A 17,648-nucleotide genomic window follows, 5' to 3' on the forward strand; every position below is an offset into this window, starting at 1 on the left:
CCTTGGCTAGTACTACTCAGGAGGTAAGGCCGTCATCTCAGTCCTTACTGGCTTTAAAACGTAGTTATCCACGGTCTTTGGGGGTAAGGGCTGTAACAGATGTCCTCCTTTTCTAGATTTTTTTTTGTCTGTCAAAAAAAATTAGACAGACTAGTGCTTAGTCTTCAATGCCTACCAGAATGGTTTGACAATCATGATATGGTTTAAGAGAGCTTTGGCCTGTTCTTCTTCAGTCACGAGTAGGCATGGCTTTGGCAGTACAGTGATCGTTTGTAAGATTTTACCACATCTGATAACTGTGGCTGATCATGCTAAGCCAGGTGGTTTTTCACACTTCCCTGTGCTATAAAAAACATGTTAATGACGCTGAGATTGAAGGAGGATGGGGAGATTTTCCCCTATTTTTATTTTTCTGCTGATGGTGAAATTATGCAGAGATACAGCAAGTTTCAGATGTCTTCAGAAGAACAGCAATTCAAGTTCTCCTCAACAATGTAAAAAACTGTGATTTTTCTCCTCCTCTAGCCACAGTGAGATTGTGTCCAAAGCTATGCTGATGGAATATGTTTGGTTTTGTTTTGTTTTTACATGAGACAGCGTGCCCTATGTCTCCCTTTGTGGGTTCTTGTAACTGTTGTTTTCTTCAGTGACGCTGAGCTTTCTGCTCTGTGCTGTCATTTAATTCCTATTATTAGCTTTGTTTTGTTGTGTATATCAGAAATGAAAAGGCTAGTGGTTACAATGAAAGCTTGTAATCAGCACGAAGTTTGCCAGACAATGCCAAAACTCACTTTGTGTGTGTGTGTGTGAGAAAAAGGAATTACTTGGCAAAATGCTGCAAGCAAGTCCTCAAGCAAAGGAGTGGGGTGGGGGGGAATAGTAAAACAACAGCTCTGCATACTCTTTGGCTCGTTTAAGATTTTTCCAAGCCATGGTCGTCTTCTGATGCTATGAAAACCCAGACATTTGTCTGAAAACAGCGGGATATTATAATGTCATTTGAACTAAGAAAACCAGGCAATGGAACCTATATGTAAACAGTCATTAATAAACTCTAACCTTCAAAGAAAGCTGCCAGGTAATTAATTAGCTCCAGTACTGTGCTGTCATTCTTCAGATTAAAACACATAACGCTAGCATGATAGAGTCCAAAAAGCACCAAGCACTTGTAAAGTCAGTTTTCATGATGCTAAAAGACTAATAATTCACAATGTTGATTTCTAATCATGTAAACTTGTAATATTATGAATAGCCATTATACAAATCCATCTTACCATGATTTTCCTATAACAGGGGTCACTAACACGAATAGCTGTTTGTAATAAATAAAATTTTAAAAAAATCAGTTTAGAAGGACAGGAATACTTTGTGAAAAACAATGGCTACTTGGCGATTTGCAGGATCAGGACCATACGCATGGTGTTAATGCTCGCATGTTTCTTACTGTGTTTTCCTCTTTTGTGAATGGGGGGAGGCGATGACACACAGTCCAATTCAGCAGGGAAACCTAATAATTATCTGACATGATAACCTCTCCCAGCAGCAGATGATGTACTCACTTTGGCAGCACTAATGACTGTGGCAGTATAAGACTGAATGTTGTCTCCACAGGCTCCACCACGGGATTGATGGCATCGGATCAGCTACAAGAAGAAAGACAGCAACCAAGTAACTACTATTAAACTACACAAACCCGTAACCCATTACCATAGCTCTTATTTATCATGTACAGTGGTGTGTTTTTTCCTACAAATAGCAAAAAGCCCCGCTGAGACGCTTAACCCCTTTTTATAATCTTCTGGGTGCCACCCAGACTGTCGCGTACTCAGCTCCAGTTTTCAATTACAAGATGAGTAGTCACTAAGAATTCATAAACTTTGAAACAGTGGGATTTTTGGTCTGGCAGCGATACCACAAATAAATTTAAATAAATATAATCAAAAGCTTTAGCCATGTATATGTAACATTAAATATCTGACATTCTAAGAAGCTGAGTGTGGCTTTCCCCTCCTTTTTATGACTAGCAAGCAAAGAAATGACAAAGGAAAAGAGCTACTTTAAACTTTACGTTTAATAGATTAAAGGAATGTATATGGGGTTTACTCTATATTGCCTTCCTTCAAAATTAATAAATCAAAACAAGATTCTACTACCTGCCATCAACCTACAAAAGCAGTTTTTGCCTTTGAACCCTAACTAACAATATAATATGTGCTTCTGACTAAATAAAATGGCAAAAAACTATAGATGTTTGTTGCTTGTGCACAGAACATGTTGCCTTTTTAACTGTTTTAGCTAAGGAAAATTCAAAATCACTAGAAGCTGTATTTGTTTCTACAGGCTTTGCTTTCCTGCTTAAATTTAAGTGTCTAAATAGAAACAGCTAAACTAGGGAGAAAGGGGAAGTCCACAGTGACTATACCTGGGAACACACAAGCCATTTAAATTCCTTTTGTGATATAATTCTTTTGCTGATCAGAGGGTTAAATTTTTGGCAGCAGGACTTTTTAAATCCCAGGCTGACTGGTTAAGTTTTACAAAACCACATAGGCGCGGTGCTAAAGGAAAGGCAGGCCTGAATTTGGAGAGAAATCAGTTGTGCTTGAAAAGGTCTAACAACAAATACATCTCTGAAGTCTGCCTCTCTGGTAACTTCTGGTTCAGCTCTAGAAACAGCTATTCCAGGCACAGGTGGAAGGGAGAAAAAACCATCTGCTTTGAAATAAAAATAAGGCATTAGGAGCTGAATTTCAAGTTTTCAAACACTTCAAGCTTTAAATACACAACCACCTCTCTGGCCTAGGACTGGGTAAGAATAGTGATAATCTTTTTGCTTGCGATCTATTTTCTTCTTTTGCCTCAAGAAATAAGAAAAATTTCAACATTTTCATTTTTTTCCTGGAGCCTAACACTTTTCAGCAAAGATGTTAAAAAGTAGTAATGTTAATGCTATTTCCTAATCTACAAAGTGCATTGCTGTGTTTCTCAGACAAACCCACTGGCTCTGTGCAGACTCAGTTTCTCCAAACAGAATTGAGGAATCCTCACTGGCCTACCTTTCAGAAGTGTCTATAATTAAGTGCTTTAAACCTTTAAAATGCAAAATGGGTTGATTACTGAGTGACCTCACTGAAAACACATGTTGATAGCTGTCTTCTCTGCCTATGCTACTTACATATTTATGCCTTCCAAGTTCATGAGCTTAAATCAAATGTGCAGAGTAAAGATATGACATGTGTGAGTACCAAAGCACGACCAGCGTGGGTTCAAGATTAGGTCTGTCATCATCATGCAAGTCCTCTTACAGATCACCTTTTTCACACAGCTTTTTTATGAGACTTTTTCTTTTCTTTCCCCCCCCCATATATGCAAAAGCTAAAATGAAATCTAGAACGAGAGAGAAGTATTTTTTGAAATGAAACCCTTCCTTACCTTATTTTCTGCATAAGCAAGCCAACGGCTTCCAAGAGCAATGGGATTCATGTTTGGCCCTGGACAAGGATAGCAGCCTGAAAAGTTTTAAAAGGCAACATTAAGAAATATCTTAATGACTTCTTACAAAGAATTTTATTCATCGCCAAGAAAACAAAGTCTAAACAAAAACCTTTCAAGTGCTAATATCACTCAGTAAATGCTTGCATTTTTGTTCCTAAAGATAAGACTGCGGTTTGATGAGCTATTTTGAACACTTAATTACGTGTAAATACTCATTTCTCCTTATGTTTGCATTTTTTTAATGCCATTTTGATACAGTGGGGTGAGGGGGATATTTAAAAATTTGACTGGATCTGTTCTGTATCTTCACATTTTTATTAATTTTACTTGATCCATGTCTTTCTATTGGTCAACAGTTTCAGCTCACTTCAATCTCTTCTAGATTTTTCTGGTATGAAAGGGTGTATTGCGCTTTTGGTTTTGTTTTTAATAGTTCTATATACAAGCCCTTAGTGTCTCAAAATACTTTTGCACACCCTTAACCTTACAGAGTGAATGAATTTGTAATTCCTTTAAAATCAGTGGCAAATTTTCCATTGTTCACCTGCTTTTGATTTCCTTTATAATTAAAAATAGATATATACACATGCATAAAGATGAATGTAAAATAGAGAACTATTTCTGAGGATTAAAAGGTGAAAATACCTATAATAGAAAGCCACTGGAAAATAGGTGTGAATGGAAATATGGGAAGGCTTAAAATAAATCAGGCCCACATTAAATGCATTTTAATATATAAAATCTGAGTCAAAAACAACAAGAAAAAAAATTAAACAAAAATCTCCCCAAAAAACAACCACCAAGAATATCACACTATTAACCGCTAATATTAAAAATACAGGATTTTAAATTATTGAAAACAGTTAGATAATGCTTAAAGATAAATGAAAAGCTTAAGTAATCTACAATTAAAAGCAGCACAGTGACCCTCATCCTAATTGCTATTACTGTCCTGTTCCCACGTCCTGTTTCCCCTCCTTGGTTTTTCGTCATTTTAGATTAAGTTCTTTCAGGTGGACGGCTGCTCTTTTGACATCAACACGTAACCCGTGCCTGTATTTAGCGCTCAAATCCTACTGATGTATCTGAACTTTAGTATCCTAGCCGGGACGCTGCGCACGCCCGTGCTGCGTGGTTCCAGCAGGCTGATCTCAGTGGGACCCTTTGTCAAGGTAAGAGTCTGAAAGTTCAGATACTGAAGTCACACGGATGAAGCCACAAAACTGTTTACTGATTAGGGCTCTGATAACTTGCTTGAGTGTTCAAACTTGAGCTAGTAAACTAAGGCCTTTGGCCATGTGCACAATGCCTTTTACTAGACCTAAATCCCTTCCAGTAAACTAAAACATAGATATAAAAAAGAAATATTGCGTAAGGGGGGAGAGAATGGGGGGAAGGAGGGGACTATCAAGCAAATGGTTAATCTCTGTTTTCATCAGTTCTTAGGCTACTATAGACAATTTAGTAATTCATATTCTCTCCCTGGTTGGCCAAGAAACAAAACGTTTAAAAACATACAGACATGTGTGTCTGATTTAAAGGAGCCCTGGTTAGCTGATCCTATATCAGAGACATAAGGAGCACTGAGATCAGGCAAACAGCATTTTAGAAGAACACACATAACCAACAACTGCAATTTATTGCATAAAATCCTACACTGCATTCTGAGAAGCAACATATATTTAATAAAAAAAAAAAAAGACACAGCTAGCTAAGCTTCTATTTCCCCAAAGTCTCTCGTGTCAGACTCTTGATGCTGATCCGCCAATGACAGTGAGAAAAAGCAAACCTATTCGCCAACTTCTTTCTGCAAGTATCAGGGTCTTTTTGAACAGGCCCCAAAATAGTCCAGAACATTTAGTGAGGACAACAGACCTTTAAAAGTTTAATGGCATTATTTTCAAGGCTTGCAAAATGGTGAAAAAGGTGCACGGGAGGGTGTCAACTATGGCATGTAGGTATGAGCTTAACCTGACATTTGACAACGCTTAAAGACACATTTGATAGCATTTTGTTGGGCACGTGCAGAACCAGCTGCTATGCTGTCCGTGCTGTCTAAGATAAACAGCTCTTTATTTCATTTTTTAGAGCAGAGCAGTGAGGGTATTGCAAAATTCAAAAGATCATAGCAAGCTATTTCAAAGGTCATAAAGCAATGGAAGGAGAAAAGCAGCAATTCATCCAATTAAATCCATCTCAGGCCAGGAAAGCAAAACCAAGTGAGTATTTTGTATGGCCTTATCACTGCCTTGATCTCAGGAAGGAAAACGAATTCTGAAGAGATGATGCCACAATTGTTATTGCATTCCAGAAGTGCATAAAATGTGGGTAGCCAGAGCCTCTTAAGGAACAAAGCAAGCAAAAAAAGGTTGTAAATACAACCCTAGGTTGTAAATACAAAGGTGTTCTTCCGATGACGTTATAGATCAGGACCAGTAAGGTTTTAATGCTGACTGCTGCTTTGGCAATTCTTATCTGGGTCAGTAAAGACACTCAGGTCCCCCAAACTTTATTTATTTTTCTTCCCTTTTATGTATAAAATATATCATTAAAAGCTGTCAGATGATGGCCCTCATCATATAAATCTCTCCAGTGACTGTAGAATCAGTCACTTGCATTTCCCAAACTCTGCAAGCACCTCGTAACATCCTTGCAGCAGAAAACAAAAGGAGTATCAGCCAACAGATGCACTGTAATTGCAAAACCCAAGCAATTCAACAACTCATAAGAAACGTCTTGCTTAAAAAAGGGAGCTGTTCTCAATTATTTCAATGAACTGAAGTAAATGAAGACCTGCCAAAAGCATTATTCTTCAAATAAAAAATTAATCAAATAATAAAAAAGTTATCTTAAGAAAACTGCAACAGTCTTCACCAACCCCAATGTAGGTGGTTTGTTCCGTGAACTGGACTCAGTCAATCAGACACAGCTCCACACACACACACATCGGCCAACACTAATAATAACCTCCACAGAGGTCAACAATTCAACTCGGTACTAAACTCTACTCTCCGATACAAAAAACAGAGTAAAAAAAGAGCTATTTCCTCCCTTTCTTTTCTTTGCAAGTCTCTGCATTTTGGAAACTCGCAGCAGTACAAGGATAAACAAAGGGTTATACTTTATGGGAAGGAAAAGCAAATTGTTTTTCTGCTTTCCAAAAAAACAGCTGGAGTCAGCAGAACATCATCTACTAGGCAAATGAAGAGACAGACACAGCGTGACCCATCAAGCTCAGCCATCCAATCGTTACCAGCCCAACTCTCTTAAAGATTAACTTCTATTTCTACTAAATTTCAAAACAACTGAGCAAAAAGCCATTCTAAGCAACAACAGCAGCAACTTTGCATGTTTACAATAGGCATGAACATAATGAGAATGCAGAACTAACTGTCAAGAAGACCAAAGTTTCCAAGTTTTAATGACAGTATGGAGAGGTCATCCAAGAAAAGATCACTTGGGGAAAGGCCTTCCAAAAGTACAGCAAATCAAGCAAGTACTAAAAAACATCTGATCTTAAATAAGCTTTACTGGGATTATCATCCACAAAAATATAGGTGAAAACCTACTGGAAACTATTTAAAATGTGTTCAAGTACACAGTTACTCTCTCCCTCTGTGTTTATGACGACACAGACAGGGGAAATGCACTACTTTAAAGCTGTGAAAAGGCAAAAGTAGAAAAATACTGTTTTGAAAGTCTGAATTGAAGTGCAAGTTTTTCTGCTAACTTGATTAAATTCCCTACACCCAAGAACTCCAGCCGGTGCCGGCCTAAGCAACGCTGACCAACAAGAAACGGGCTCCAGGCTCCCTCGGAACAGGGACTTGGCTAACTGCCGAGGAGTTCACGGGCAGCACCCTGGTACCTCATATTCTGTGCCTTGCACTCCCATTTCCAAGATGCAAGTTCTGCCCACATCAAAATGGTACCGTAGGTAAATTCTTTAGCATTACAATGTCTCCATTTCTCCTCCGCCCCTTTTTTTTAGTAACTGAGTTATAAAATTATAATTTGAAACAAGTATGTCGTTTGTGAGTATTTGGATTCAAAAATGGTTTTAGCTTTCTTGCTGCTCTGCTAACTTTACATATTCGGTTTTATTGAGAGTACAGGAATCCTAGAAGTAACAAAGTTCTCCAAGGAGCTATACAAATGTTTGCTTAATGAGTGAACAAGGAGAAGGCATGTTTATTTTACATTACTTTTCAATTACTTTTATGAAAATCTCTACCACCCTTTGGAGATTCATATCCATATGCCCATAATAAGGAAAATCACCTCCTCTACTCATTCTGAAAACTCACACAAACATCCACTTCTCTGACTCTGCATCTTTCCATTGGTCTATGCTCCTACAGAAAACTAAGACTCCAGTCCTTTTCTTAAATTGTTTTTAAAAAGCTTATCCTCTAGCTTCAGTAATGGCAGTGTGAATACACAGACAGCAGCCAAGAAGAGAAAAGCAACACATTCCTCTACTGCCATTTAGCTTTTAAACAAACAGCACATTGGGAAAATACTGTTAAGAGGAACAGGGCCATTAAAAGTCATGTCAGCTGTAACAGAGGTTAAGCCAATAAATCACAAAACATGCCACTATTAAAACTTGAACCATTTGTATTGGGGCAGCTCTTCATCAAGCTCCACAGCTTCTTCATGAGAAAAAAAAAACTTAAAAAAAATATATACACACACATATAAATGAGTTTATATATAAACTCAAAAGCCTAGTATGGGATGGAGAGTTGAGGGCTAAACACTGCAGGGATTCCCGATATCCAAAAAAGCCTGGCAGTTTGGTACTTCACATCCAAGCACCCAACCTTTGGAATCCCAGAGACAATTAAAAGTCTACAGACGTCTAAGCTTTCAACAGCTCAGTTCTTCACGAGGACCAGAGCTGTGCATCTGTTATCCGTGATACTGCTACAAGTCCAATCAATACCTTCGGATGTTTTCTACACATGTGCCCTTCTCATTCATGAAGTATGGATGATGTATGTGCTCTAAGGGACACTGTGTAGATACCAAATATAATACATACTAACATGACCTGCTCAAAAAAAAATGCAATGGAGATGGAGGACCAGTACTTTAATACAATCTTCCCCCCAAAGTGAGCATTATCGTAGTTAAGGCTGTAATGTTTTCGCTTGGTCCTTCTTCAGAAATGTGCTACACAGCCTGAATGCCTTCATTAATGAAGAGCTAAAGATGATCTTATCATGGCAAAGTATTCGGACCTAAACATGCCCTGGAAGGCAACGTTTCTCTCTAGAAAAACCTGACGCTAACAGTCAGAACTTGCCTGAGCTAAGTCAAAACTTATTTTCAGCTTACGTAACGATGTAGTCACAACTGAATATGGCTGTATTTCCTTCTCAGACCTCACTAAATGCATTGTAAAATGACATGCGGTAAACTGTTGCAAATTAACGTGTGAATGAATAAAGCTAAAAGGGAATGAAAAAGCCAAATCAGAAGCATCCAGAACATTGCTTTTCTTCAAACACATCCCAACATGCTTATCTTAAGGCACTACCGGTTGTTTAATTTCACAGCGTATTGTAAGAACTCTTATTCTCTACACTTATTTTTACAGTCCAGAAAAAGAAATTAAAAAAATTTTAAAAATCTGTTTGTGATATTTGCCAGGCTTTCATCCCCTCTATCTTGACTTCATTTTTACTTTTTAATGAAAACCATTTTAGTAAGTTGTTATTGTCTGTCTTTTTTTTTTTCCCTGTCAGTTTAATAGGAGAACTTCCTTTTTCCATAGTTTTCACTGCTTTCTTTTCCCCGATTCTCTCTGATTTCCACTGCACTGATACATACTTATCCTTTTTTGGTATCAGTTATAAGAATTACCCTCATAATCACTGTAACTTTTTTTTTTTCAATGGATATTCCACACCTTGTATCTGTGAGGAATACATACTAGTGTTTTATTACCTCTCATGTGAGTGTTTATAAAACATGTGGGTATGGGCAGTACTATTATAAAATCTTCTTAGGATTCTCTCCTAACCCCAAACCATGGAAGACATTGCATCTCTTTCGAGTATGATGAATATGACATTGGGATAGGGGAGCGCAAATGCAAGGAACGCTGGCCAGGGCAGAGATCTCCAAGGCTAACCTACATCCTAAGGCAAAACGAAGTAAGTGAAACCTTGCTGGGAAAGCAGATTACTGGATAAACAAAGATTTTTCTGTTTCAGTGTGTGGAGAGGTTCATTAAAAATGACATATGCCGTCTTAAGTACACAGTGCTTTTAAACACAGTTTTCTGAGCAAATTGCAAAATGCATAACTCTTTTCAACCAAAATTATTTGCCTTTAATAATTCAAGGTATTTGCCAAGTATCCCTTTAAAAATCTGTGAAGCAGTGGTACTGCGTACTTTCAAATAAATTGCTACATATCCCACTAAAGCTACGCTACTTTTCAGTCTTGGATGTAGCTTTTAATCAATTAGTGATTTTTTTCTAGGTCTTATGAAATATACAGCACTCTATAGCAATGAAATTACAGAACTACATTCTTAAGTCTTGCAATCCAAAGCAGCCAGAAAACAGATCCATGACAGAGAGCGTAGAAAGGGTATATATAATAAATAACGGCTAGAGTGATACTGTTGTTGCAAAAGCATTGTTTATTTCCAAGGAAAACAAATCATATAAGTTGTTTTATCTAATATTTTTTGTTTGTTTGGGTGGTTGGTTTTTTTAGCATCACCAAGCAAACCAAATTTATTTGTTTATAAACTGTATAAAGTAATAGTGTTTATAAATTCCTCTGGGTTCCTTCTAGATGAAAGGCCCTGTGTAAATGTTATTACTCTCACACTGTCACATACTTTCCAAAATTCTTCTATTGTTCTTGTACTTCCTTCTGTTTAAGTATCACCCATAAAAACTGAGCAAAAGAGCAAACCAGCAGGATGCACCCTACTGTGAAATCATGCTTGCCACCCAGGGCCTTTTTCTTCTTTCCTTTTTTTTTTTTTAAAAAAACCATAGTGGCATTATCACTGCTAAAACACTAAAAAAAAACCCATCTAGAAAGAAAGTGAAAAAGTAAAGCCACAAATGCTACACGTACTGTCATCACCCGCCTTTGCCGGGCAGTATTCTGAATACACGTCATGGTCACAACAGAGCCAGCCCTGCAATGAGTTGCAGTTTGTGCTAGCCTCGATCGGAAGAACAGAATTCCCTCACACAAGCTTGGGGAAGGACCACAGATTTAATTTATGATCATCATTATTATTATTGTTGCTATTATTATTACTACTATTACTACAGAGACCTCCTTTCCCTGTCAATTCTATGATCACAGTTTTAAGTATTTTACTGTTACTCTACCGGTCTAAGACCCATACCAGAGCTTTTACTAAAAATATCTGTGGCCTTTAATGTTTATTAGGCTTGGTTGTTTAATTTAGCACAAATTTGACTGATTTCAGGACAAACTATATTTTAATCTCGGTTTACTTTCTATTTTGTTCAGAGAATTGGCCAGTGATAAATAATAATGTTAGTGTAGAGGCTGTTGTTCCTGTACAGGACAATGTGAGTAAGATGGCTTTGGTTTGGCCTTTAACATTAAGGATTTGGGCACTTTAGATAAAAATAACTCACACAGAAACAAACAGCTCTTCCTGTTCTACGTATAATTTTTTAAACTGTCAAACCCAGGAGATATGATAGATATACACCTTGGGTACCAATGCCTTGTTTCTGTCTTTATGCAATTTTTCTGTCGTATTTACACTCTCCTGCAATATAGCAAAACACCCTGTAAGCAACGAAGACAGTTGTTTCCATAAATCTACCACGTTGCCCTAAAGACCTTTTCAAAAAGTATTTCGACATTATCCTGTAATAGTGATATGCCGATTCCCACACTCAGGAAAAAACATTCTTATAAACAACGCTGTTAAAAAGTAATAGCAAGATCAAATCAACATTGCTCAGTGAACGCAGTTACAAATTACACGGGGGTGTGTGTTCATTTACGTGTGTGTGTGTAAAAATAAATACTGCTTATATAAAATTCACAGGAACATACTTGGCTTCTCTACACTGATCAAGAGCACATCGTGAAACAGGAGCTCGCTTCCCACCTGCCTTAAGGACTTTCGATCTAAACTGAAGAGTCTCCCTCCACAGACACAGGAATCCTATCAATTATTATACCGTGTGGGATAGCCAGGATAAATGCCACTCACCGATCACAGTCGAGAAGGGAAACATACAAACAGAACTTCTTGAAGAATGTAACTCTTCAGGCATTAAACCTTTTCATAAGACATCCAGTGTTTTTACTTCAAAGCAAAGAGATCAAACTGCTCCCTGTGTGCCGATCAGGGCAAAGGAATTCTAACAAAGCTAACAAAAACGTACAAAAAAGCCTAGATGATTTCCAGATCAGACCTGTGACAAACTGAAACCACCGTATTATTTCTTGCATGTGAATGTCAGGGAAAACAGGAACACCAAATCCAAATTGCAGATTAGAGTATCAAACACCACTTGGTTTGGGGTTTTTTATTTATTCTGAGAGGTGCAGGTGGGGTGCATTCAACATATTCTGAATAATTTTTGGCTTGTGGTTAGGCAAGTCTTTTGAGACTTTATATACAATAAAGTACTCTGACTAAAATCTGGAAAATTACCTCTTAAGGCTCTAGCTGTACAGCATCAATAGAAATGTGGTGCCAGCTAATGGCTGCAATAACTGTCTTCATCCCTAGAGAATAATGGATGGAGAATATATCAATATGAGGAGTGGAAGGGCCAGAGAAACTGAGCAGGCACTAGTTATCGGACACAAAGATGATGCCACATGCATGATGTTATCTGTGATAATCTTTACTTAGGGCCCAGGGGGTGGGAAGGATATTCTTTACAGAGAAGAAAGTATCCATCAGGCCATATTCATAATCATCAACGTTCCACTAAGTAAGCATTTTTGGAGAAGGGTTGAAGGAGCACTGATGTAATAGAAATCAATGAAATTCAGCTTTTCTGCATCTATTGTTTAGAGCAAAGCAGGGTTAAAAAAAAAGGCTGTACATCACTTTCGTTTCTGATTGTTCAGTCTTACGCAGTATTCAGAAAAAGGCTCTGAAGGAAATCTTAAGTGAATCACAATAAAACTCCTAACTATTTAAAAATCTATTTAAAATCTACACCTTGACATTTACAACTACCATAGGAAACACATTCTTATTATAAGCATCAAGTTGGGGGGGGGATTGTGTTTTTTGTTTTTTTTTTTTTAGTTTGGCCACATGAGCACTTAAAACAGTGCAGGATGCAAAATCGCTGTTTGGCTTTATCTTCCCCTTGCTGCAAGTCCTTTCTTAACGAAACGGAGTTGGCTCCAAGCATAAGCACAGCAGACAACGCAGTGCTATATGAAAGTTATTGCCCTGAGTTCTTTGCAGACTGATGCTATGCGTTTCCTTAGCAGACATTTAAAAATAAGAATACCACACAGAGTAGATTATAGGATATGCTGGTAATTTTTCTACAATATCCATAGTATGTTTTCCCTTCAAGTTTAAGCACCTCTCAAATTCACACACCAAGACTGGAGCACCTGTACACTGAATTTTTGCTACAAAGGGCACAAATAAAATGTGCTGGCTCTCTGCCATTCAAGTCAAATCAGCACATTTCAATTTAATCACGTGCAGGAAAAAAAAAGGTTAGTACTATGTCAAATTCGCTCAAGAAAAATCAGGAGATGCAGGAGTTAAACATTCCAACAGCAGCACAAACTTGACCATGTTCTACATCCTGAATATTTTATGGTATATTTATTACAACAATATATTAAGCTACACATTCAACCACAAAAACAAAAACAGAAAGACAAATACTAGTCATGTGCAACACAGCTGCATTAGCATTGCTGAGGAACACCGAACTTCAGGATTCCTGACACTGTTTCTAATTGTACATTCTGCATTTAATTTCTACGTATAAATAGTCAAAAAATGGACAAGAGCTCTGCTTAATTATGTTTGCTTTGTAGCTGTCTCAGTGAGGTTCTAAGGCTCCCACATCACTGAGCTGATATGGATGGAAGATGTGATTTCCACAGCATCACCCAATGTTCTTGAAAAAAAGATTTTCTTTTTCTACACAGTGGTTTACACAGTAACAGAAACGTCTTCAAAGAGCTACTGATCCTAATTCAATATTTTTGACCTTTTATGCCATCACTTCTGACCAAAAGCAGTCAGATCACCTGGCTGAGAATCTTCTTCGTGAGGAAGAATTCTCCGGGCAGGCAGTGACGTTCGTAGTGCCACTGTCCAGCCAAGGTGCACCAGGATGGATCCAGACGGGGCGCTGGCTGCCTGTCCTGCAGAGCAGGGATGCTCCAATAATGCAAACAAAGAGGCCTGCAAGACCTTTTGCCGAGCTTCCTTTTCAAGGATTTCTACTTTTCCAATTTAAACTGACACTGCCCTTTCCTAAATTAAAAAACAAAGAAAAAAAAAGCAGCAAAAGAGCCCAGTTGCTGGCCAGCTGGCTGACTATCAAAAATCTATGCAGCTAACTAGGTAGCTCATTTACATCAAATTTCAAAGCACAGAGTAACTTAAGCCTTTAAAGATATACTCTCAGGTCAAAGAGATTTCAGCCCATACGAAATCCGAAAGCTCAGACAAAAGCTTTCCTACAGCCTTCAACATGCCAGAGCGTAACACCCGCTTGATAGCATAAGCTATTAAGTGAAACAACTAAGCTTCCAAATCCTCAGGACAACTATTCACCAGCACAGGTCCAAGAAACGCATTCATCCAGGGAAAAAGCACACGTCTCTTTGCCCAGTCCCACCCGCCACTGGCCACAGGCAAGCCGGGGTGGCGACAGGGGAAGGGCTGTGGTGGCAGCAGCCCCAGCTCTTTCCCGGGTCCCACGGCTTTCCCAAATGCCCGGTACAACGGGAGGGGTATCTTTAACCGAGCTTTGGAACCCCTAAACTAGAACAAAGTTTCAGAACATCTTGAGTTTCTTGTGTTAAGAACTACAGCACAGCTGGAGAAATATACTGTGAATAGCGACATTTCAGGAGTTTGGATTTTCAAATAATTTGGTAAATATCTCCAAAAGCTTTATTTTATCCTCTTCAAATTCTACCGCTGTTCCACAAAAATGCACTGCAAATCGGATGTTATGGTTAGGAATAGGATACCCCTGTTCCTCAAAATACAGTTCAGTGGATTAATTTTTAAAAACAAATTGCAGTATCTTTTTTTAAAAAAAAAGCAACAAACAATAACTGGAATTAGAAAAGCACAAGAATTGTCAAAATACACCCTTAATTGAGGGGTTTTTTTTACTTTTGATCTAAAATAAAGCAAGGCTCGTACCCTAGTTCTCTTTGGTGGAGTAAAAAGGAGGAGTGAGGAGTAGAAGGACACAAACAAGTCTGCCCATTTGGCTCTCCTCCCTGAACCCCAGCAGACTCCTCGTATCTTACAGCCATGTATAGGAAGAAACTGACACCTATTGGCAACTTTAATATTACTGCATAACGCTGCTTTTCTTCAAACTATTACAAGAAATAGCTTCTCCTAACTAGATGTTTCCTTAACTACACAGATAATGTGAAAAGACAATTTAGAACTCTTCCAATTGTGACTGAAAATACATCCAGAAAGTTTCAGACTCTCCTTTCTAACAATAAAACTCCAGCCCTTCCAAAGTAAATTATGATCCCTCAGTAATCTACAGATTTTAAGAGGCTATTCTAATTGATAAAGAGTAGCACTAGTCACTAACTGCTTGAAAAAAGAAAACAATATTTTTTTTTTTCTGGGGTGACTCCTTTCTTGGTGTTCAGCATTACAACACACACAGTCTTGGGAGCAGGTGAATGACATCCTAACCCTAGCCACTTCCCGGCCAGAGCAGAGCACAAGCAGGAGAAAACATACCTTTTTTCTCTACCAACACATCAATTACTGTGTTACAGATGTTGAGGCAGCAAAGGACACTTACAGCAGAGGAACAGTTTTGGGAGAGCAGCCTATCTGTTACTATCACTTGCCTCCTATTGAGAGGCAGGTCGTAGGGTACAGAGAGATTAAGGGGTGTCCAAGCAAACAGCTCCTTCGTGCTCAAGATATGTGCAAAAGCACCTGTAGGCAAATATCTGCCTATGGTTTTTCTACTACAACACTTCACTGACCTGCCTGAGCTTTGGGGCCTGCTAAAGTAAGGACACACTAAAAATAAACCAATGTACCTGGGCCTAAAGAACAACAAAAAATGACAAACGGGCAGATCGCTGCTGGCGTGTTTTCAAACTGCTGCTTATGCGTACAACCTGAAACTCAAAACCTGAAACATTTGCACGTATTTGGGCAAAATGAACAAAAGAATTTTGCGACTACCTACGGATGTCAGTGTAGGTGCTCTTCACAACAACGGGCAATTAGTTACAGCAATAATAAATACGTAAAACAGCCAACAATTCACAGAGCAACATTTGGGGTTTCTTTGAAGCAACGATTTCCTGGAACTCAAATGAAGTCATGGAGACCTGCTTTGAGGATTTAGAAACAAAACCAAAACAATCTGTTTTATCTCACTCCACCACTAGAGCAAAAAGACTGAACCCAATTATTATACATACTTGTAACGAAGAATTTTTTGGTGAAAGTACAGCTGTCAAAGGCGGCAATTTTCTCTTGCAGGACTACAACAAGTATCCTGAAAACACAGAAATGGAACGTGTACTTTAAACATTAAATGCATTGGTTTAAAGCTTCAATTTCTAAATGTAATTATTTCAAAAGCATCAATATAAATTCTACAGTGATAAACTGCAAGGTTACCAGTACATGGCAGTTACTGAGGATTCTCTCTCATCCCAACCACATAACCTTCATTTCAGGAAGTACACAGATCTGATACAGAACAACACAGCATATTTATGATATACCTCCTGCAGTAAAAGCTCCATTAAAAAGAAAGAATGGAATTGCAAGGATCCTGAATTACTTTCACTGACTCAAATAACAATCAAATCAACAATCTGTAGAACACGAGCTAACTTTGAAATAATCCCATTGCTCACCACATTGCACATTTATTAAACCATCTTATTTACTAAAAGCAGGGGGTTTTTTTCATAGCAAGAACATCACACAAATACAGTTGAGAGAAGCAGGATTTGTGTCAGTTGGCAAAGTTACAGGTGCATGTTTATGTATTTGCTTGTACACGTGCACACTTTTATTGTAAAATACCTGTTCATTACCTGAAACGAAGTAACAGAACAAAAGCCACGTGATAACTATGCATGAAACACCACGCTGTCTAAATTAATAGAGGCCAAATTTGGGAAGTGAAGCACCTTGAAAGCTTTATAACTCAGATACATCTTCTCCTACATTGATGACTTCCAAAACTAAGTTCTTAAACTCTTGAAATGAAAGAACCACCTGGGAAGCCGACAAACAGATAAAATCTACCAGCTATCTGGAACATTTAGCAATATGACATAATGAATTAAGAATCTGATTAGTCTCTCATTAGGGAGAATATGAGATGGTATTTTTTTAATTAGCTGACAATATAGAGCATTATTAAACGCTGTTCTAATCGTTTTAATTGTAAAGATATAAAGTGGCAAAAAATTAATTGCATCTCTCAATGACTAAAATACACACCTAATGCTTTATCTGATGGCATATTACAGTACAGAATAACGTTTAAAAAGATGATGAATCACGTCAGTCTCGACATATATCCTTGGGTAAAGGGTGATGCTTATCTCCCATCAGTGACAAAACCAGCCATTAACTCCTCTTTTTTTCCTATTTTTAACTGTTTAGCCACAGGAACACCTCCTACTTCCTCAATGAGAGCTCAATACCTGTAAGACTTTTTAGTGAAGGACTACACTAAAATCAAAATATATACCTTAGCCAGATGCTTGCTGATGTTTTCAGATATATAAATACGTTTTGAGTCACAATTTCCACCGACAAAACTGTACTAACGCTCCTCCAATATGCATGATTTATCTATGCATCTGCTATTTGATTTTGCTATTATTTTTTACCAACACATTTGCCAAATAACATAGTTTGCATCTGTAGTTCCCAGGATGACTCC

General features: G+C 38.0%; 1 protein-coding gene across 4 annotated transcripts in view; it reads right to left on the bottom strand.

The window, feature by feature from the left end:
• BCAS3 (BCAS3 microtubule associated cell migration factor) overlaps positions 1-17,648 on the bottom strand; it is a 370,279-nt gene that overhangs the window by 298,529 nt on the left and 54,102 nt on the right. For all 4 annotated transcript variants that reach the window (XM_059829121.1, XM_059829119.1, XM_059829120.1 and 1 more), the window contains exons 8-10: positions 16,162-16,238; positions 3,433-3,509; positions 1,560-1,643 (exon numbers count right to left, since the gene is read on the bottom strand). In XM_059829121.1, the coding sequence (XP_059685104.1) occupies positions 1,560-1,643; positions 3,433-3,509; positions 16,162-16,238 (238 nt within the window). The remainder of the gene's footprint in view (positions 1-1,559; positions 1,644-3,432; positions 3,510-16,161; positions 16,239-17,648) is intronic.

Source organism: Gavia stellata, chromosome 25 (genome assembly GCF_030936135.1).
Source record: "Gavia stellata isolate bGavSte3 chromosome 25, bGavSte3.hap2, whole genome shotgun sequence".
NCBI lineage: Eukaryota > Metazoa > Chordata > Aves > Gaviiformes > Gaviidae > Gavia > Gavia stellata.